Below are 22,931 nucleotides of genomic sequence, written 5' to 3'. Positions count from 1 at the left end.
TGGCCAGTTCACAGATACGCTAAAGAGCATCCAAGCTCTCCTCCTTGGAGGAATGAAATCTTGCGCTAGAAAACCTCAGAAGAGTACCCCTTGCAATCGAGCTACAGAAGCTGTGGTGTTTGACTGTGAATGGCCCTCTAGGCTCATCATTTGATGAGTTGCCATGGTCACAGTGTCTCTTGACTGAGGTAGAAGTTGGTACCAGGGATCAGGATATTGCTGTGGCAGGCTTGACCATGCTGCTCGTTGGTAAAATGTGGACTTTGGGTTAGGAAAACACTCGAGTGCCTTAAATTGGACTCAGTGGACCATGCTACTAGGGCATGGAAGACAGTGCTAAGGACAATGTGAACTGTGGGCCCTGCTCAGAAGTTTCAGAAGGAAAGAATATTAGAAAGTGGCCTACAGACAAGTGATATTTTGGAGAATGAGACTGCTTTCTGCCCTTGTCCGAAAAATCTGCCCAAGGCTAAATTGAGGAGTTTTGGATTAATACCACTGGCAGGGGAGATTGCAAGGCAGCTTAGTATTGACTCTGTCATGTGGCTATGAGTGGGCGTCCTTGTGCTGATCTATGATAAAAACAATGTAAGGAAAATACAACACATACAGTTTGAGGAGAAAAGGAGCACCAGGAAGTGTAATGGAGTTAAGACCAGTACTCAAGAAGATAAAAAGGTCAAAGAATAAACAGAATAAAAGGAGTAGTGGGGGGGTTGGGGATTTAGCTCAGTGGTAGAGCACTTGCCTAGCAAGCGCAAGGCCCTGGGTTCGGTCCCCAGCTCCGAAAAAAAAAAAAAAAAAAAAAAAAAAAAGAAAAAAGGAAAGGAGTAGTGGGCTCAGGGCAAGACCTTGCCCAGCCAGGCTTCCAACTGTGAAAAGGAGTTAAAGAAAGCTTAAGCAGTGACAGAAACCATCAAAATTACCAGAACACTGACAAAAATGTATTTGAGCAAGGGGACCAGTTCCACCCCAGGAAGCAGAAGGAGCTTCAGCCACATGGTTCTGGCCTTATAGTCAAGGATACAAGAAAGGGTTTCCCTCCACAGTGAAGGAAAGCTGCTGTGGGCAGACACATCAGGGGAGTCCCTGCATGGAGGTCCGGAGAGGTCACTGAATGGAGCTGTGAAGGAGAAGCCTGGATTTTGTTGGAGATCCCAGGATGTTAAAGATTTCAGAATCATGGGATACCTGCCAAGGAGAACTGCTAACGGATTGTAGAACCGGCCCAGAAGAGAAGTGTGTTGCAGCCAACAATCTGAGAGGGTTTGGCGAGCTAAAGAGTGCTTTGATATCAGACACAGATGCTGAGTCTAGTCTGCCTCGCTGGGGTTTGGTCTTGTCTTGGTCCAGTATTCCTCACTATGATCCTTTTGCAATGGTAATATATTTTGTGCCACTGTATGCTGGAAACTTGTGATCTGCTTTTTGATTCTAACTTTATAGGAGGTGACAAGAGATTGCCATGAGTCTCAGAAGAGACTTTGAACTTCTAAATCTGTGTTGAGATGGAAAGACTATGGGGACTTTCAAAGTTGGACTGAATGCAGTTTTGCCCTACGATATGGCTACAAGTCTATGGGGGCTGGGGAGTGGAATGTGATGGCTGACCATTGGCTCCTGCATTTGAATGCTTAGCCATCAGGGAATGGAACTGCTTAGCACGAGGAGGTGTGGCCATGTTGGAGGAAGTATATCATTGGGGTTGGCTTTGAGGTTTTAGAAGCCCAAACCAGACCTAGTGGCTCTCTTTCTCTTCCTACTGCCTATAGGTTCAGATCCAGAACTCTCAGTCCTCCTCTAGCACCACGTCCCCTGGGTGCCACAGTGCTCTCCACCATGCTGATAATGGACCCATCCTCTGAACTGTAAGCGACGCAATGCTTTCCTTTATCAGATTGCTGTGTGTACGGTGTCTTCACAGGAACAACACTAAGACAGAAGCTGAGTCTATCAAGGATTTCCTGGCCATGTTCCAATCCTAGGGCCATGAAAGCATCATCACAAGGATCCTGCTTTTACTGTACATACAGATTTCAATTCTTAAGTGGAAATCTTAAAACATCTATACTCAAGCACACTGCATCCATCAACTACATCACAAGTCCTTTACCTCCTCCTCCCTAAGCCACCAGTCCCCTGGTAGACCAGGATAGTATGTGCTCATCTCTAAGCACTGGCATGTGACAGAAATTAGTGGAACTCCTTGTAGTGAATTAGTTCATAGGTCAGTCCTAGCAGTCCTTATCCCAGGACTGAAAGGACAGAGTTGTGTGAAGAATCAAAACATAGCCACAGACTTAATTGAGGCCAATAAACTGTATGCACACTGAAGTGAGCTGTAGCTAGGTGAGTTCTCCGTAGCCTAGCAACAACAGCCCTTATATCCCACTCACTACATAGTACAGAACTGGGGATATGGTGGTACAAACCTGCAATCCCATCTCTCAGAGGCTGAGCAGGACTGCTCTGAGTTCAAGGCCAGCAGAGTTAGTCCCAGAGTCAGTACCTGTCTCCAGTTACATGAAATGCAGGTAGTAGACACTGTACTTGAACTTGACTAATGGCCGATATCCATTATTCTTCTTGACCACTACTCTGGCTTCCTCCTTAGCTGTCCATACACCATTCACTACATGGCACTAGATATTCGACGTTGACCAACTAGAGACTATCGTTAAATACCTGTGCAAACTTGAGGTGGAGTGAGACTCAGAAGGTTGAATCATCACACTTTTCATTTAAAGTATTTTTAACTTACTATGGGCTTGTTGGAAGGTAGCCTATTAAAGTCAAGAAATGCCTGGTCACGGCTATGGATCACAAGCTTCTAAACAGACTGACCCACAGTGGAACCTTTGGAATGATATAAACATCCAGAGGTAAAACTATAAGTCGAACACTGGGCCAGACCTCACCTTTAACTTCAGAATGAGCACGCCAGTGTTTAGTTACTGACAGTAGAACTAAATTCAGAGTCAAACTCATGCTGAGAGTCACAGGAGGTGACTTCCTTCCCACCACCTGTGAGAGGCCACAGCGCAGCACCAGGAAGCCTCATGCTCTATACTAGAGAGCCAGTGGGCAGATTTCAGAGGTGCTGCTGGCCTCTGCTTGAGACAGTATTTCCTGAGCCTCCGTGTCCCCTCCCTCTACTCTTCACTGTCTGCCCATTCTTCCTTTCAGATCCATCTAAACACGAGCGTTGTGGGTTTCGCTCTACTCCTGCTGACTTTCAAGCTCTTCTATAAATGCAAACCCATCCCTAAGATGCACAACTGTGCTGTCTCCCTTCCCTACAGACACAGAGGTAAATCCCAGCCTCGTCACTGCCTCCAACTGCATAGGGTCAGCATCAGCACCCCTGCACCACAGCACAATGGCGGAAGAACGAGCTGCTCATTAATTTACTGGCTTGAATTGCAGAGTGGGAGTTGGCCAGTCCGAGGCTTTTCCAGTCCTCTTCTCTTCCTTGTTTTAGTGTAAGAGCACGTTGATAACTTGAGGAAGCTGACGTTCTGGAAACATCAGTAACTTAAACTAATAAACTAAATGCAGGGCTGTGAATCAATCTGCTGGTCTCCCCTGTACCATTTGGATCCTCAATTACCTGTTTGCTTTCATTAAAACAACCAGGGCCTGCAGTCTGCCATAAACTGCCCTAAGTTCACGGAGCTCAGTAAACGTCCACACATGGTGACACTCATTTGGATAGAAAACTCCCCCTCTAAACCTTTAGGTATTCAGAGATGAAGGGTACAAAGATACTTGCTGAACAGTCTATGAAAGTGTTTGGCTAAAGTCCAAGAACATACAGTGAGACCTTATATAAGTTTGTACCTGTGGTAATGGAAGCCGATGACAGCCACTTGACTCCATGTTTCCCTACTAATGCACAGACAGTGTACCGTCCTACTGTTAATTATAAGTCCAGTTTCAAAGAGCATTAGGAAGGCCTGGCTTCTACAAAAACATTCACGAAACCTTACCTTAAATCTTAAAATGCTTTCCCTATTAAAATCATATACCAATTGGAGTAAGAGAACTTAAAAATGGGAGTTGGAGAAAATGAAGTTTTCATGAGCGATGATCACAGCCCCAGAGCATTCGGTGTGCAGTCAATGCCTGGGTGCCAACAAGTGCTTCTGAAGACAGACACAACCAAAGTAGCCATGACATAAGGGAGCTCGAGGTCTTCAGAGCAAGGGAGCAAGTGTCTTCAGAGAAGCTTGTGGAAACAAAGCCAAACAGCTTTTGCTACTCTAGTGGGAACAAGACAATTTTCAGGTTTTTATTTATTTATTTTTAATAACACAGATCACTTAGCTTAAAGAAATCAGGGTCCTACACTAAGCACATTTGATCCCCATGATTCACAAAAAATGTGTAAGCATTTAGTTAATGAAAACCTCTTGTCCTTTATAGACAGAATTGTCAGAAGCAGCAAGAACTCATCTTCACTTAAACTGAAAAAGTCATTTTTACAGTATCCTGGGAACACAATTACACAAGTTAATAAAATCCTTGAATTTACATCAAATCTTGTAAACCTTTGGTTTTAAATTTTTTTTTTACTAGTTGGAAGGAAACATCTCCTAATTTTTGCCTGGAACAGAAATGGACACAGCCCATATAGAAAATGCCCATGGACTTCACCTCTGTTCAAGTTTGTCAATTCCTCTGACAGCAGACTACAGGACTGTGCCCTAATCTGATATGAGTAAACTCACAATGGATTGTAATGAGTTAAACCTGGAGCTGGGCCCAAGGAGATGACTTAGTAGGAAGTGCTTACCACCAACCTGACAAGCTGAGTTCAAGTTTAATCCCACAGAACTGACTTCTGCAAGCTGTCCTCTGACCTCCACATGCACACATAGTAAACTAAGCTCCTTTAAAAAATTGCTCCATAACCTTTTAAATATCAGTATCTCTTTATTTCCCTTAAAAAGTATGAATCCAAAACCTTTTAGCTTATGGGTTATATTTATCAATAACTACATTAGAAATTAAAGAAAACTTGAAAACCACTTAATTCATTAGTATTCTGAAAAGTCAGAAAGGCTAATGGTGCAGCCCTGTGGTACAGGATGTGGTTAGTCTCTGCCAGGCTCTGGATTCAAGCCCCAGTAACTCTCGCCCACCAAAAAACAGGAACATGAAAATAAGAATAATAGACCTATTACATATTAACAAAAGGGATTGTTTGAAAACTATAATTTAGAAAAAACTGAGGAGAGTCTGTCTTACATTTGTATAAATATTTAGCTTAATTAAACACAGCTAGATTTTCATGTATACTCTGGTATTCATCTGCTGCCATAGGCCACAGGACTGAAAATTACAAAGAATCTGAGCTCAGAAATACATGCCTGACAGTCAAGATTAACCATTACTCTGTGACTAACCATCTCTGGGCAGTAGCCATTTTAAGTACTGTTCTGACGTCCTGCACTCATGTCTGTCTACCGGACTATATAAAGCATATATAAAGTACAGAAGTATACAAAATATAAACTCTCCTGAGAGGAGATCTCATTACTTGCCTACAGGGACACAGAGAATAAAGGAGGACAACAGGGCTGTGTGACTGAAGGTCAGTGAAGGCTACACTGTAGCAAGAGCTGCAAGGCCTGAGCACTTGTTCCTTTTAACCACCAAAAGACCTAGTTGCTGGAGGAGGCATGGGTCCTCCCGTCTGGAAATGAGAGATAAAACAATGCTAAGAGCCCATTTGCATTAACACGACCTGCTTAAGCTATGATATTGTCTGAGTGCTGGTAGAAAGTTAACATGGCATGGTTATGCTACGATAGTATCTGAGTACTGGTAGAATGTTTTCAGAAACAATCAGAAGAACACTGTAAACAATTTCCCTGTTATTCTTGCTAATTTTAAAAAAGTTTTAGTGTTTTAAAAGTAAATATTTTGTGACAGCTAGATGACTTAGTAGGTAAAGGTGTTTACCCCTAGGGCTGACCAGCTTGATCTCCAGGGTTGACTTGGTGGAAGGAAAGAACTGACTCCCCAAAGCTGTCCTCTGATCCCCATGTGACACCTATCATGAACAAATGTAATAAAAGTAAATGGAAATCTAATGACTTTCCTTAAACAGTTAGCTAATAAACTATTAGATTTTAGATTGTTTTGATAAAATGTTATAAAGCCAGGACTGCAAACAAAATTATGTTCTATATAATTTCTCTATTCACTCAATGCTTTTAAATATGAGGAAGATTCTCTTTAGTATTCTACATTCTCTGTTCAGATAACAGACAAAGTGGTTTTGTGTGTGCAGGCCTGAGATCCTGAATTCCATCTCAACTCCAGACAGAGTTGCTCTTTTGACTGTCACATATGAGCAGAGTACACTCACTTGCTCTCATGTGCATGTACACAAGCACACATACACAGAGAGAGAACATACCATACTCTAAGAAAATTGAACCTATATGCTGTTATAGTGCTTAATAATTCTCCTCTATAAATCAAGAGACAATAAGAAAAATATATAAATGCTGTTTGTTCTTTTTAATAATCTATCGTTATGGGGTTGGGGATTTAGCTCAGTGGTAGAGCACTTGCCTAGCAAGCACAAGGCCCTGGGTTCAGTCCCCAGCTCCGAAAAAAAAAAAAGAAAAAAGAAAAAATAATAATAATCTATCGTTATGGATGATTTTTTAAAAAGCTCTCACAAAGCAATGTGTGATGGATCTGTTGTCTAGATATTTTCATTAAATATATGGTTTGAAGTTTTAGCTTTAGCATTAAGGATCACTTGATCTATATATACTGTAGGTTTGTGTGGAATATCTGTGTATATGATGCTAAAGGTAAACTTTGGTTGTCATTCCTCAAGAGCTGTCTACTTGGATATTTATTCATTTTTACGTGTATGAATGTTTGCCTGCAAGTGTGCAAGTGCATATCCATGTGCCTGGTGCTCATGGAGGTCAGAGAGCACTGCGCTCCCTGGAGCTAGTTACGGGCGGCTGTATATGGGAGCTGGGAATCAAATCTAGGTCTCTCGCAAAAGCAACAAGTGCTCTAACCAGTGGACCATCTCTCCACCCCCCCACCCCACCCCCCCACCCCGCTGTGCTGTTTAGACAAAGTCTCTCACCGCACTGGAGCCCAACACATGGCCAAGCTGTTCTCCACACTTGGAATCAGAGTGTGTGCTACATGCTTGGCTTTTGGTCTGGTTAGAGATCAAATTCAGGTCCTCATGCTTTCATAGAGAGGAGGCTGCAAATGGAGGCAGCCTCCAGCTCTGTGCTGTATTTTAACTTTTCATAACTTTCCTTAGAAGTGTCCAACATCCTGACAGACCTTTAAAGTACAGCTATTCCTGCCCAAGAATGACATCTTCCCACACCACATTTTTCTTTGACAGAAGATGATCTATGTGGTCCTCAGTGTGACAAGCTCACTTATCACTCTCATAGCATGGGGATGGGCTGACATGGGTCAAGATGTTGCAAGCTAATGGCTGGCCCCTAAATGACAGCTGGCTCAATGTCCTGCTTTACCTCACAGGGACTGCTTCCACATTCTCTAACCACCGAGTTTATTCCCCAAAGAAACATCCAACCGGCAACGGCTGAAGCTGCAGGGCCTCCTGAGCAGTTCCTGTTGTCTCTTCAAAGACTAATTAATTCTACTCTCTAAAGCAAAACATTTGCGTTCCAAGGTGCAGCCCAGGCTACCATTTTCCGACAATGTATACAGCACAGTGGGAACAGCTTTAAAACTTAGTACAGCTCCTAATGTGTCAGTTCTATGTGACAACGTACATTTCCAGATCATTCAATACAGAACTGACTGACCACTCCAATGGTGGCTTTACCATTGATTAAGAGCTTAAGAGCAGAAGTCCAATTACTAAATTATACTTATTACTCACAATGTGAGTAAAATCATTTTAAGTTATAGTGTGGACAGGCACATATATTTAATAAGCAAAACTTAGTTGGCAAATGTTTTCAAAGACTTTTAACACACTAAGACATCTGGATGTCAGACACATGTAAAGGCGGACCTCTACTGGAATGCAATTGGATTCCCTGGGGAAAGGCATGCAAATGGCTCATGAGAAGGCTATGGGGAACAAGGGTCCCTTCAATTCCATCAGCTCAGAACTAACCATTTTCTTTCTCCACTAGACACATCATGAACTATCAACTCACAAGGCCATATGGCAATGAGACTCTTCTGCACAAAAGCTGACAAGTATTTTCCTTAGAAAACATGAGCTTTCTCTAATTTAGAAAACAAGATAGCTGTGTTTTGTTATATAATAATTTTAAAATAAAACTGTTCCCCTAAGCTACGTTTTCCTAGAGAAGGAAAACTGTGTGTTACCATAGCAGCGGTGCAGCGCTGGGCCAGCAGAAGGTACCTTCCCTACAGTGGGGATGGCATTGCAACCCCTCACGCTGCCTCAAGAAACGAGGACCTCAGAATCATACATTAAAAATCAATCAGACCATTCCTAACAAGAAACAATAGTTTCTTTTGCTCTAGAGGACTATGCTTTTTCTGGTAACTACAAGCAGGAAGTTCACAAGAATTTCATATTTAACCACCTTTCTGTTCCACACAGTAACATGGGTGTTGGGAGTTTTTCTGTGATGACCATTGTTAGTAATAAGCAAGAACCCACTCATCTATAGAACCCCAATGGAGATGCTCAGTTGAGTGCTTGCCTCACATGTGCTGGAACAGCTTTTAATATTTTTATGAATATGTGCGTATAAAACAAGAATAAACATTGTTAAATAATCTGAAATCCCAGCAACCCAAAATAATCCAGTCAGTTTGGACATTCTTTCTGTGTCTATCTTCTTAAAAATTGAACCATTACATACTTAAAAGGAAGCAGCCTTTCCCATCCCGGAGTCAACACCAGTATGGGCACCTTTACTGACCTTCACTGACGGTGAGGTGGCCCAGGAGTTAATTAAAGGGCTGCCTCTTACATGGGTGTGGGCAGAAGCAGGAACAGGGTGGGGGTTGGGCAGCTTGCCAGCTGTCCTTTAAACAAGATAAGTGATCTGAAGACCACAAATTGTAGGGACTAGAAAATACATTTTTTATTAAACTTTAAGTACTGTTATTGCTTCCACTATTTTAGAGACAATTCTGTTTAAATATAATCAAGAATAACCCATCATTTAGTCAGTACTTTCATTCTTTGCAAGAATATAAACAGAGATAAATAACACTTTGTTTTCAGCCTCTGGCCTCAGTCCTAATCCTGTCCGAGGTTCTCAAGTTTACGGTCAATTTGGAGACCAGCACTATCACCCCTTAACTAAGAGGTGGGGTTGTCCAGACTAAAAGTGCCAAGATCAAATGCTACTCAACAAAGGCACCTTCCTCTGGTGGAGTCAGTGGTGCGGTGGCTGATGGGAAGCACTCCCATGCCTTACTGATGCCACACTGCTATTTCAGACCATGAAAATACACTTTTAAATTCCCCTTTTTTATGAGACTCCAAGTCAAAAGCTGACTGTCCATTGCCATGGAGACAGTTCTATTTAAGGCACTCTATTAGTCCTTTCTTCACAGAAGACAGAAAAATTGGTCAATAGAAAAGCGTCCCTCTTCACGATTTTGAATTAAGTAACTGCAATTTCTTCTTAAGCAGCCAACACCTACCTGAGAGAATCTGCAGGCAGGGTAGGGACCATGCAATGAGCTCGCTGAGATCAACAATGGGCTCAAGTTTAGCACTAGATACAGCATAAGGAAAACACTCATTATCACTAAATTAGACTCAACCTAACAGATAAGATTAGTTGTGATCGCTTCTGGAAATAGGACTATAACTGACTGAAGTACTCTGTGCTTTTCAAAAGCTAGCCTCCACTTAGTGACATTTGTGTGTGTGTGTGTGCATGTGCACATGCTCACACGTAAGATATAGGTGTGTGTCTTCCTGATGTCGCTGTCTGATACTTACAGAAGGCAAGTAAGTGACCAATAAGGATTCAAACAATAAAACAAATACATCAATCTTTGTCTATTTTTAGGATACATCTTCTCTTTCTCCTTTAAGGAAAAAATTATTTTGAGAGTTTAAATATCAGCCTTCTGACTCAACAGTTGCTTGCTTATATAACCAGATATCCTTTGTAATTTACTCTAATTGTAAGTAGCACTCGCTGCTCTTGCAGAGGAAGCAGGAGCTGATTCCAAGCACAGGCACAGTGGCTCAGAACTCTACCTCCAGGAGATCTGACCCCACTTCTGGATTCTGTCAGCAGGGCACATACATACATGAAGGCAAAACAGAGACTGGTCTAGGTTATTAACTACGTGCTTCTCTAAACAGAATCGATTCAGTTTAGATCCACCTCACATTCGACAAATATTGTTTGAAAAATAGGCTTAAAAAGAGGAATACTACTCAGCTTTAAAGAAAAATGAAGCTAAGAAACCAGCGGGAGAATGGATTGAACTTAGAATATACTGTATTAAGTAAGGTCACACAATCTCAGAAACAAAGCACACCTCTCTCAACTGTAGAATCTAGCCAATTAACGTGTGTGTACATGAGAGCAAATGTGGACACAGTATAACATGCAGAAACAAGAACAAGAAAAGCTACGTATAAGGTTAAGGATAGCCTCAATGCAGGTGGCAGACACTCGTCATGAGAGATGATATAAGGATAACTGTTTTTCTGTTTTGTTTTGGTGGTAGATAGAAGCATTAAATAGTGTAAAACTTAATGTGAAACTTTATAGTTTCTGTTTTGAATGCTAAGTATAACTGTATAGAAGTTGAGTAAGATGTATGGGCTTTGGGTCTGGCAACTTTTAGTGTGTGAATGTTTATTTAAAAATTAAAAAAAAATAAAAACTAATCCGGACCACTGGTTTTCTGCCTTAGAGTACACAGGGATCATACAGAAGATGTGTTAGAATCAAAAGTTCCAAGTCAGCCCATATGGGTGGTGCTAACAGATTCCAACTCCAGAGTGAGGGTCATGTGACTTCTCAGAAACTCTTCCAAACTACTGTCCCAACAGTAAGCAAGTATTTGTACCCCTGGGAATGGCTATTACTAGCTAATACTTTAATCTTTCCAAAAGAAACTTTTAAAGGGAAAAACAAGTTTCAGTTGGGAGGGTTCTCATAGTAATTTATGAAGGACATCTGTTTCTATCAAGACCTAATCCACTTACACCTTTATCTGAGAACTCCTTCACCTTGAATTGATTGATCTCTAATAGACTGCACAGTATCTTTGTTTTCAGGCCTCTACAGCTCTTGTCAAATAGTTAATTATCAGTAAACACCTAGATGTGGCATTAAACGACTATGAGGAAGAAAAAAAAATGAAATGGGGCCCAGGCTTCTGCTATGAGTGTGTAACATGTACCTATCACAGAGAGGTATCCTGCAATACTGTCCTAAAGGCAACACTTAGTAAAGAAAGGAAGATGTAACCACACAGACCAGCCAGTAAAGGAAGCAAGGTACAAATACATACATGTCATATGTGTGCTTGCCTTTAAAAGCTCAAAGCCAGCTAGACTTAAAAGATTTTCCATTACATGTGACTTTTTATATATCATCAAGTTGTTGTTTTACATTGATTAGTAAATATTTCACAAGAGTAAAGAGGCTAAGAAATGTCACCCGTGTCAATGCATGGGCTGTGTGTACTTTAGTTCTAGGTGAGCATCCTAGCCAGAGCTTGTCAAACAGCTCCCTCCAGACCTAAGTGCAGGGCCGTCAACTCTGCATTCAGTGAGAATCCTGACCAAAGGGGCTTCAACCACACATACCCAATGCCTTTGCCACTGCTCCAAGTATCCGTAGATTTCTACCATGAAAAGCTTCAAATCCAGATGTGCTTACACATACATGACACAGATAAACAGTTCCACATTATAGTCACTGATCAAATGCTTAGTGCCTCAGCTTTAAAGCTCATCCTAATCAGAAATGTTCAGAACGCCTTAGAAGGATTAGTGGGTAGCCCCTTCGCAACATCCCCGAGGCCAGTGCTTACGCAGTCCACATCACGTGCTACCCTGACCAGCTATGGTGGATGCAGGAGCTTCATTTACATGACATACTTCATGTGTGCTTCTGTCGAGATTGGTTAAGGAAAGTGGGCAGAAACTAAACCAAAACCAGAAAAAGACATACACCTTGTACTATTTATTGTGGCTAAAGATGCTGTTTGTGAGTATGAGCTGGAGCCTAAACTATTCCCCAGCTCACCACATAAAGAGTGCAAACCTTCTTTTGTACTCCAAAATGAGAGGCCTGGCCATAACCTTGAAGACCTTTACAAAACCCAAAGACACACTGAAAAAGAGCATTGCTTAGGTAAAAATCATGGTCTTCTCATCTTCTGTTCTTTCGGTACCTACCAGAAAGGATATAATGGACAGTATTAAATAGTTTGTAGATATTAACAGACTTAATATTTCTTGTCTATGAATGTGAAGGCCTTTTAAAATAAATGGTATATGACACAAAACATGCAATTATTAAAATGAAAATCTACAGTTTTACCAAGAAAGTGTTTCTATTTACCTAAACATACACTCCCTCATTTTAAAGACTGCCAAGTACTAAATAGTTTTTTACTATAATCAAATAAAATTACTAGTTTATATTAGTTTCTTTTATGCATTATTGGAGACTGAATCTAGAGCCTCAAACATGCTAGACAAGTAACCTGCTACTGACTCACACCCTGGCCATGCTAATTGCCAAATATCAACAACTTAGCCTAAATAATATTAGAACCTACATCTTATAGCTACATTTAATACACATGTAGTATTCTATAGTACTGATATAATGCAAACAGTGTATACCAAACATAAGGTATTTAAACACTAAAACCACAACACAAATAGGTATCCTACAGCCCAACTGAGAACCCACCAATTTTAACTAATATATAAAAAAGTTCTAATGAGAAGATAATTTTTCTTGAGTGCATACTCAAATCCGCACCCCTCTGAGATGCTAGTTAGGAAAGACAGTTTGTGGAGAGGCTGTAACTTTACTCTCGGGACTGACTCTTCTGTGAACAGTGACCAGGTTTGCAGGGTCGTCCGTTAGCACCTCTGCGACCTGTGGTATGTGCTCTACCATGCAGCCCCATCCTAGGTGTCTCTGTGGGAGCCCTGGGAGTGCTCACCTTAACAGCAGACCTGCACCAGGAAGCCCTCTCTCTAAGCAAAGCCAGTTAAAGGATGGAACTGTGCTGAGGACACAGCACAGCAGCAAGCGCTGGGTGCCAAGGTGGGGACAGTAAGCAGAGACACTGCTGACACAGTGCTTTTTGCCACCTTTAGCTGATGTGTGACGGGAATGCTAACCCGAATGGTAGAAATGGACACTCCCACTCATCTTCATAAAGCGCTGCAAAGGAATTTACCAAAAAGTGACGCTACCTTCTGAAGGTCCTAGACAAGAAACACAGTACCTAAGTATTTCTAGAAACTCTTTTTTTCAAACATGCTATAGCCGTGCTGGGTGACTCAGGGTGATTAGGTCATCACTGGTAGTTGGCAAGAGGGGTCAAGTGTGCTGGGCAGTTAGAAAAAGATCCTAAGATCAGGAGAACCCGGTCTCATAATTGGGGATTTGAAAGGATAAAATGGATGAAAATTGCTAAAACACTTCAACTCAGTCTTCCATGTGCACAGCCCTGGGTTCTACTGCCACTGCAAGAGAAAGAAAAACAACCTGTATCTGTCTGTCTTGACCAACCTCATGATTACTCATATTAAGAGAGTATGACCTGGATTGTTAATAACCTCATTTAAAGCCACTAATAATGAAAAGAGTAGAATGCATCAAATTTGAGATCATACCTGTTAATCTCTTGAGGCTCTAGGTTCCTATTCAATACAGTCAATTTTACTTTATAGGACTTGGTAAGCTTTCCATATACAGTGATTATATATATATATATATATATATATATATATATATATATATATATATAGAGAGAGAGAGAGAGAGAGAGAGAGATAGTCATGCAGTGTTTATGTCTGTATACTGTGCCACATTTTGGATCTCACACTGGTTTCAGATCTTGTTTGCTTATTGGTACTATGACCCACAGCCAGTTCCCAAAGCCCTCTGAGTTCCAGTTCTTTATCACCAAAAGTCGAGGGCTAGGCTCAGTGGGTAGTGTGTTTGCTATGCAAACATGAGGTTCTGTTCTCCAGCCCTGCGCAAAAGGCTGGTCCTAGAGACACCTGACTATAATCCCAGTGCTGTGAGGTGGTGGGGAGAAAGGAGGATCCAGGGGCCTTGCAGGCCAGACACTCTAGCTGAGTTGGTGAGCTTCTGGGTGAGCAAGAGACCTGGTTTCAAAAAATAAGGTGGGGAGCAATTGGGAAGATATTTAATGAATGTCAATCTCTGTCCTCCACACACACAAGCACAGATAAGTGTAACTATACATATATGTACACAAAAACACACACATACAGAGAGAGAGAGAGAGAGAGAGAGAGAGAGAGAGAGAGAGAGAGAGAGAGAGATGCAGAGAGTGCACGTGATTCTTATGAGTTTACTGTGACAACTGTGAACATACATAGACCTCAATACCTAATGGAGAATGGCAACCCAGGGAGCATAGGACAAAAATTGCTTTGTTATTGACATTATAAAATATACCTGAAACTGTGTATCTATAATGCCTTCTCCTTGGTGACAACCAATATTCTGGCTTACAGAGCAATGGATGAGTCATTCCTGGGTGGATATTAAAGGAAAGGGCTAGAGCTATGGGGTAGTCAGAGCTTACAAAACGCCGTTTCATGGTTACGACAAGAGCACTTGATGACCAAGTTGCAGCTGATGTAGGAGTTCTGCAAAGAAAAGGGCTTGGAGGAAAAACGAAGGTCAAGCAGAACTCTTTTCCAATGGGAACCTGCAGAGTTACCCACAAACATTTTGGGAGTTGAAGTTGTCCTTAAGGACTCTTCCAAAATATCCACTCCTTGCAGAACACTGCCAGGTCCTAAGAGGTATTCCCAGCACACATTCATAATGCAGCAATGGGCACTTTATACTTCTCAGCATGGCTAGGAGCAGAGGCTGAGGTCCTCAAACTCTCCCCATAGATTTTCTTATCCTTTGTGACAACACTCTCTAAAGACTTGTAAGATAAATAGTTGAAACAGTCTCATGGGCACAAAAAATATAAAAGAGCAAAACAAATGATCAAACACAGCAACCTACCCAGACAGTAGTGCACTTTATTTCTCAAACAGGCGTTGTCACCATACTATAGGAAATGTTCCTTGTAGAACCACCCTAGAAAGAATACACACATACACACACACACACACACACACACACACGCACGAGATATTTTGGGAATGGTGTGATTGAACTGTATCAGCTCTATTGTACGGCATCCAATATGACCTGTGTTTAAACAAAAGTCTCATCATTTAAGAGCTAAAAAACAAAACGACTTCATGAACTAGATCCCAAATAAGAGACCACCTGATAAGACAAAAACCCACATGACTTGTTATCTGTGATGAAGTACATGAAGGACAATCAACGCCATAGCTCGAGACCTGCTGTCCAGGCAATAGCAGAAAGAAAGGCTGGGAAGGTGAGTGGCAAAGCATACTTCCTTCCTCGTGCCAATCACAATGATAGCTAACGATAGGCCAGATGCTGCTGCTACGTTCAAGTCTTAGTTAACTACAGAGAGTAAGCAGATCTGCCCTGGACTCTGGAGACCACAGGGCCGGCAGCCCACCGATGGCTGCTGAACATCCATGCACTGGAACATCCACACCCTCTGCCCACACACAGAAGCCCTGTACCTGTGAAGAAAGCTGCCGGGCACCATGACTGCAGAACTGTGCACCACACCAGTGCTCTTGCTTTCTCCCCTTTGTCTCACAACAATCGCAGAGCCTTGGGACCACCCTTCTCTTTGGTCTGAGTCTCCCTGGTCCCTCTCCTGCTTCTACACGCCTGTTTCCAGGCCGTAAAGCTAGTTCTGCTACTCAGGGTCATCCTTTCCTTTCCAGCCAAACCCCAATCAATTAGGGTATCTGCCATAGCCTTGGACCAGACATTTCTTCAGTTGCTTCACATAACAGAGAGAACCAAAGTTTTGCCCTGCCACCAAATTTCTAGCTCATAAAAGGATGCTCATGAGAACCAGCGAAAGATCATCTATGGTTGACCAAGGTCTTCCCATGTACGAGAAAAGCTTCTGGAGCATCAGGAAAAAGATGCCAGGAAGTATCCGTAGGCTCCACAACAGAGCTGCCGGGTTGGCCTTTATCCACTTTCTGCCAGTGTTATCAGGACTTTCTTTTTAGTTTCTCCACTGAATTCCTTCCACTTACATTGTACTGTCTGTGACTCCAGCCTTCAGTTTTCATAACCCTTCACACTCAAAACGTATTGCAAATGCCAGAGAAGCCCTTTTGTTTATGTATATGTGTATGTCACAACTGTTGTCAATAGTTGTAGTAGGAATTAAACTTAAGGAAAGTTGAAATATTTAATTCACCTAAAATAAATGTCTATACATGTTAACATAAATCATGCATTTTATAGAATTTTATTTTCTACAACAAAACAGTGAAACTCATATTTACATTTTTGCAAATCTCTTCAATGTCTGTTTATCATGAGACAGTTGGGTTTTCTGCATTCATTGTCTGTGATGTTTTGAAGAATATTTAAAGAAAATCAGATATGTGGTTTTAAAAAACAAGATGATTGTGAATACTTTTCTTTGATATCACATCAAAATTTGTAAATAACCCCTTTGAAACCATAACTTAACATTTTGTACTATGTTAAAAAACCATCCTTGCAGTTTCGCATAGATAGTTTATCTTTTTGAAATCTTAATAAGACACCTCAAAAATCAATAACGTGATCCTGGAAATTCAAAGAAAAGAACTCCCAGTAATCGTTGTCCATGCTATGACAATCAAGAGCCAATCCCAAAGCTTATGCCCACTGGGATGGAATGGTTTGGTTCTTGGCTGAAAGAAGGGGAGGGGTAGCAGCTTTCACATACTAGTCATCAGTTCATTGGGTTTTGTTGTATTATCAAAAAAAATCACACCATTAATCCTTCACCTCAAGAGGAGAGACTTTTAAAAATGAAAAAATTTACACCTGGCATGGTGGAACCTGCCTTTAATCCCAGCACTAAGGAAGCAGAGGCAGGCGGATCTCTGTGGGGCTTGAGACCAGCCTGGCCTACATATTAAGTTCCAGGCCAGCCAGGACTATACAATGAGCCCCTGTCTCAATAACAAAGCACAGATATGAGTAACTTTCTAATTTAATGGAAGCAAATATAATTTTACAAAACCTTATTTGTAATTTTAATATGTATGTTTACTTAAGAAAACTGAGGAAGCAAAGTTTGTCCATTTTCTTCCGAGTAAAGTGAGTTACATGAGAAACTGTACTGCACGTGATTAGACACAAGACAGGCGGCTTCCTGTGTAGAGGTGCTGTATGCCTTCCCACTGCCTCACACATGGACAAGGATGGATCTTCGCAGGTCACTCAACAAAACATAAAGCTTACTGCTTCTTCAACAGCATTCTTAAACGCAGCTCATTATTTCCCACAGTGCTGAGTGGTGCCACTCCCTTGATGCTAACGGGTCAGCACAATTACGCCCACACTACTATACACAGCAAAAAGGGAAAATAACAGTTTTCAGGTTCTAGCACCTCTGAGTCCTAGACGTAGTCCCAGAGTCCAAGGCCCAGAGTAAAGGGTGATGGGCCTACCAGCATCCAAGAGTTGGGAGGGGCAGCTGGCTCCCTGGCATTCTTTCTCCTTTAGCTGTTGTAGCCCAGTCAGAGGCTGACTCTCTAAATCCCGGTTGGTTGGTTCTAGTGCCTTGCAGGCTCAGCACTGCAGGAGACAAGTCCATCCCAGAGACAGAGACCCAGCTTCATGGTGCTTCTTAGTTGATGGCATAGACTCTGTCACCTAAACCTCAGTCTTCAGAGAAAACTGGGATGATGGAGAGGCGCTCTTTAAACTAACAAGGTCACTGTCTTCAAAGGAAAAACTGGGACAGTCAGATGGAAAGATTAGGGGCTTCATAACTCTCCTGAACAGTAACTAGATGCCCTTGCTTTATCCTAGATCTTCTCTGTTACTGGGCACATCACCCTTACCACATGGTCTTCCATAACCAAATACCATTTTCCTTGTCAAAGGCAATTTAATTAAATTATCTGAAAATCCGAAAGTGCTGTATTGCATTACTCTTTAAAGGAGGGTGTGTGTGAAGACAGGAGGATACAAACGAACAGGTGAAAACCAAAAACATGCATCAAGGTTACTCTCAATCACCATCGTGACCTCTCTCTCACTAGCCATTATTACAATTCCTATAAGAAATGACAACTAGCCACATTACTCAGTGTGTGTCACTGGTTCTAATCCTCTAACACAAAGGAAACACATAGACTGAACTTTCCATTCCTGTATAGTGACATTTGAGGGTTTGTGTAGTGCTTACATACATTCTCTCTAAGCCACAGAAGCCACCACAAGACAGGTAGAAACCGTGTGTAGTCTACAGGAAAAACTGGCTCTCAAGGAAGCTCACTAACCTACCCTAAACGGAAAGACCAGTGCCACGATGGGACTGTAAACATCTTATAGCTTATGAGAAGTAGCAGAAGCCACATCACAAATTAAACCTCACATTGAACTACGAAGCATTAAATACACAAAGCAACAATTTTAATGAGTATTTTGTTACACAGTACCAAGCTTGTGGTCCCAGAAACAAATATGTGACATGAGTAGCTATGTACAGGAAACAATGTTTTTATAAAGGCCAATGCCTTCACGAACAATGACAATCTTCAGCGTAATAATCAATGATGTAATTAAAAGCTCTACTGCACATAACCACATTGCCATCACTGCCCTCATATCATGATCACCATCTTGTAACGAGAGTTATGGTAGATTCCAAATTGAAATTACAGGTATATTTTTCAAATATCTATATTTTAGATTAAAAATATTTGAATATCTTCTTAAATATTTAATCCAATGAAAGCATTTTAATACCCTGAAGCATCTTAGGGATCCACAGAGAACAGTTTGAAGAGCACTGCATCTAGGTTTGCTATTACAAATTCACTGCTTGAGCTCTGCTTAGGTTATTAATTTTAAAACCATCTCACAATCAAAAATGTAAGACACAAGACAACTCACTAGCCAAAGGCAGAAGATGGCTACCTCTCCATCATGTAAGTAAATGCATTCCATTGGTGAACTATATCAAATTTTTAATACTGACTGTTTTGATTATATTAAGCAAGGCTCACAAGAGTCAAACTAACATTCTCCCTTTTATTTGATAGTCTCTTTGGTTATAAAAAACATCGAAAAGTTATAAAAATATCAAATTGCATAAGTGAAAAAATACGTTACCCACAGCAAGATGTATCACTAGAACTCCTCAGAATTAGACTACAGATTTCAAACTTCCCAGCATGGTGCTGCACACTTGGCATCTCAGCACTTGAAGGACCAAAGCAAGTGAATCAATAGTTCAAGGCTAGCCTGAGCTACAGTGAAGATAAAGATAGTCTAGGCTACATGGCGGGAGCCTGTTTGTAAACAAAGAAAGAAATTAAAATGTTAAGTCCTTTAATGTATATTTAATTCTGTTTAGCTAACAGGAATCCTACTTCAACACTCATGTACATGTAATGGTAGGTGACTGGGCTGACAGTTACCTTCTTTCCTTAATGAGCTTTCATGTTTGAATGAAAGATTAGATCCCTGTGGTTGTCACTGGAATTTCTTTAAGTAAAACACTTTACCTTTCCAGTCTTGTTATGTTCTCAAAAGGAACAGTATTCCTCTAGTTAGAAAGTGCCACAAACTGTATGATGGGTGACGGAGCAGACAGACTTAGAGCTATGGATCTGATGTGCTTGCTCTCTTCTTGTTCTTCTACGACCCAAATCAGATACTTTTAATACTTTAACAATTCTCTTTATTTTGCAAGACACTGGACCAACACTGTGAAAGCACTTCTAAGAATAAACAAGATTCTCATACAATACACAATTCACTGTTCAGACATTGAGTTAAAAACAAAGTATTTCCTTTGAAGGTTTAAAGTTTAAAGGTTTCCATTTAAAGTTTCTTCAGAAGCCATCATATGTTGCACATATTGCTCACGGCCAGAAAAGGGCCTTCTGCCTTGTACAGGTAAAGGCCTCTGCTTCTCACTGATGACAGTTCTAATAGCCAAGAGGCCACTGACATGGATGCAGTCATCCTTCTGCGGTGTCCTCACTCAACTAGAACCCAATGTGCTTGCACACTACTATATAGAAACAAGAAAGATGCAGGCAATCAGGCTGTGGTGGCTGTAGATGAACTTTAGCTATATCTACCGAAAATAAAAACATCATTACTACAAGTAAATCTTCACGTGGCATTTTTAGGATGATGAAGCCTTTAATGCTAGATACTGATTTCTTTCTAGAGTGTTTAAGAATGGCAATGTTATGAGCTTCGAATGTTGCCAGATCATGTCTTAACTGGCACAAACAATGTTTTTCTCATCTAAACTCATTTCATGCCACTACATGAGTCAAAATTAAATGCCTTGTAGTTACTGAAAACTGGATACTGGCAGAGGTGTGCACAATTATAAAATAGAAAACTGTGAATGCCCACTTTGCATGCTTCTTATAGTTATGGTTAGAAGTGAGATGGTCTTCCCAGATAAACAGAAATATTAGTTTCTTAAAAAACTGGAAGAAAAACATAAATATGTCATTAATGCTAGTGTCATGGATTCATAATCAAAGCTCTGTCAAACGAAAAATAAAAAGGTGCGAAGCCTAATTTTAATGTGCTTTGACTGAAATAGAATTATATCACTTAAATAAGTCAATTATAGCACTGCTCCCCACACTAGGACCCACACATATAACATTTCCTTTCATTTTAACTGAAAGTTGAATTAAACAGGTTTCACTGACACTGTTTTTCCTGACAAAGACAATTTCGGCTTTAAAAAAATTAAGAAATAATAATTTTTAAAACCTCTATTCAGATGCCACCTGGTCCAGCAGTGAAAGAGTTAACATTCAACTGAGCTGAACTGAGCTTCTGATCCATTACATTTCTCTCAAGCTGCCCTACAATGAGCTGAGCAAGTATCAACTGTAATTTGATCCAGGAGTTTATGGGGGAAAAATAACTGCACATTCTCAACATGCACATTTAATAAAAATCTTTTTTAAGAGAAACATATCCAATAAACACAATTTAAGGCGTATTTAATTGTTTGATTAACTTCAAACCTGCAATTCCTTTGCTTTCCTGACGCTCTCAAATAAAATAGGAGAAAGGAGGGGGGGCGGGGGGACCAGCTCCACTGCAGGGAAAAGAGGCTTGAAAAACAACTTTGATTGGCACTTGGCCTGACCCACAGAGGAAGAAAAACAGTTTTTGGACAAAGAGCGCAAATATTTGAGCTTGCTTATTTATGTGCTTGCTTCTTTTTCTTAGTACATAAAGAGCAATCCTAAATTGACTGTAGATAGGGAAATTGACAAAAAAAAAAAAAAAACCAAAAAAAACAAAAAAACCCGGCACCTTCTTCATCTTAGCTCTCAGATATGCACAGCTCAGCAATTTTAATTCATTTGGTGCTGGGCAAACAGAAACACTTCACCTAATGATTTCATTTCATGCAATGTAAAAAAAGAGAGAGAGAGAGAGAGAGAGAGAGAGTGGAAAAGAAACAGATTATATTAGTCAAGGAGGCTGTTCAGATCTGATTAAAAACTCTTCTGCGTCTACAGGGACATTTTGTCATCCTTTCTCTCCCTGAATCCCCATCCCCCACGGGGCGATTAAGCCAAGTAAGCTAAACAATACTGGAGTAAACTTTCTATCAGTCACTCTGGAAAGCAATAAGCTGATCTTGGGTCGGATTTTCTTGATCCACACCGCGGTGGGGGATGATAAGGAGGGCGAACCCAAGTCGTCTTCAGCCTCCACCTCCACCAACCCAAGCTGAAAGCGCTGGAAGATCGAACAGTATTTCCCATAGGCATAAAGTTCAAGATGCCTTCATGGTGCCTTTTGGGACCCACCAAGAGAATGTCAAAAGGCGGTGTCAGGGCACTGTGGGCCTGGCAGAAGCGACCCAGTCAAAGAAAACACCCCCCAGAGTCAGCCACCGCGGAGAGGCAGCCAGGCTCCTGCAGACCAAACTGGCTGCTGTGATTTCAGGCCAGCCTCCATCCCCAGCGGAGCCGGTTCCTCCCAGCATCCCAGCATCCCTTCAGCCTCGGGGCAGACCCGGCTGCAGTCCAGGGGCCGAGCGCGGGGACCCCGCGGGAGGACCCTTCGCATCTCGTCCCCCGCAAGCGCCGCCCGGACCCCGACCGTGGGGAGCGCCTCACTGCCGGACGCGGACGCGCCGTACCTTCCGCAGCACTTTCCGGCAGTTGGTGCAGAGCAGGTAGTTGGCCGAGGCCGACGCGCTGCTGCCACCGCGGTTCATCGCGCCGAAGCCGGGCTGTCACCGCGGCCGCTAGCGAAGGGCTGCTTCAACGTTCTCTTCTTAGGGGGTCGGACGGCAGCGACGACGCAGCGGCTGCCCGCGCGAGCTCGGCGGGGACGGCGGCCGCGGCGCTCACCGGCCCGTTGTTCCTCCCGCCCCCATCGCCAGACCCCCGCCCCGCCAGCCAGGACGAGCAGCCGCGGCCGTCTCAGCTCCTCAGTGCAGCCCCGCCCCCGAGGCCCGCCGCCTTCAGGGCAGCCGTGCTGGGCACCGCCCCCTCCCGCCAATCAGGCGGCGTCGGCCACGCCCCCTTCCGCGCCCTCAGCCAATGAGTAGCGTCGGCCAATCACGGTAGGCGAGAGCAA

At 42.0% G+C, this 22,931-nt stretch overlaps 1 protein-coding gene and 1 long non-coding RNA gene across 4 annotated transcripts in view; one reads left to right on the top strand and one right to left on the bottom strand.

Moving 5' to 3' along the window:
• Sesn3 (sestrin 3) overlaps positions 1-22,835 on the bottom strand; it is a 55,637-nt gene extending 32,802 nt beyond the window's left edge. Inside the window, exon 1 of one of the 2 annotated variants that reach the window (XM_063265329.1) lies at positions 22,489-22,835. In XM_063265329.1, the coding sequence (XP_063121399.1) occupies positions 22,489-22,566 (78 nt within the window). In that variant the 5' untranslated portion in view covers positions 22,567-22,835. The remainder of the gene's footprint in view (positions 1-22,488) is intronic. The other variant, NM_001108125.1, reaches the window with a different exon arrangement.
• Positions 22,782-22,931, top strand: part of LOC120094081 (uncharacterized) — a 31,623-nt gene continuing 31,473 nt past the window's right edge. The window contains exon 1 of one of the 2 annotated variants that reach the window (XR_005487967.2): positions 22,782-22,917. This is a non-coding gene — a long non-coding RNA (uncharacterized LOC120094081). The remainder of the gene's footprint in view (positions 22,918-22,931) is intronic. The other variant, XR_010054324.1, reaches the window with a different exon arrangement.

The sequence above is a fragment of the Rattus norvegicus genome, chromosome 8 (genome assembly GCF_036323735.1).
Source record: "Rattus norvegicus strain BN/NHsdMcwi chromosome 8, GRCr8, whole genome shotgun sequence".
Lineage (NCBI taxonomy): Eukaryota > Metazoa > Chordata > Mammalia > Rodentia > Muridae > Rattus > Rattus norvegicus.
This window is presented reverse-complemented; position numbering and strand designations above follow the sequence as displayed.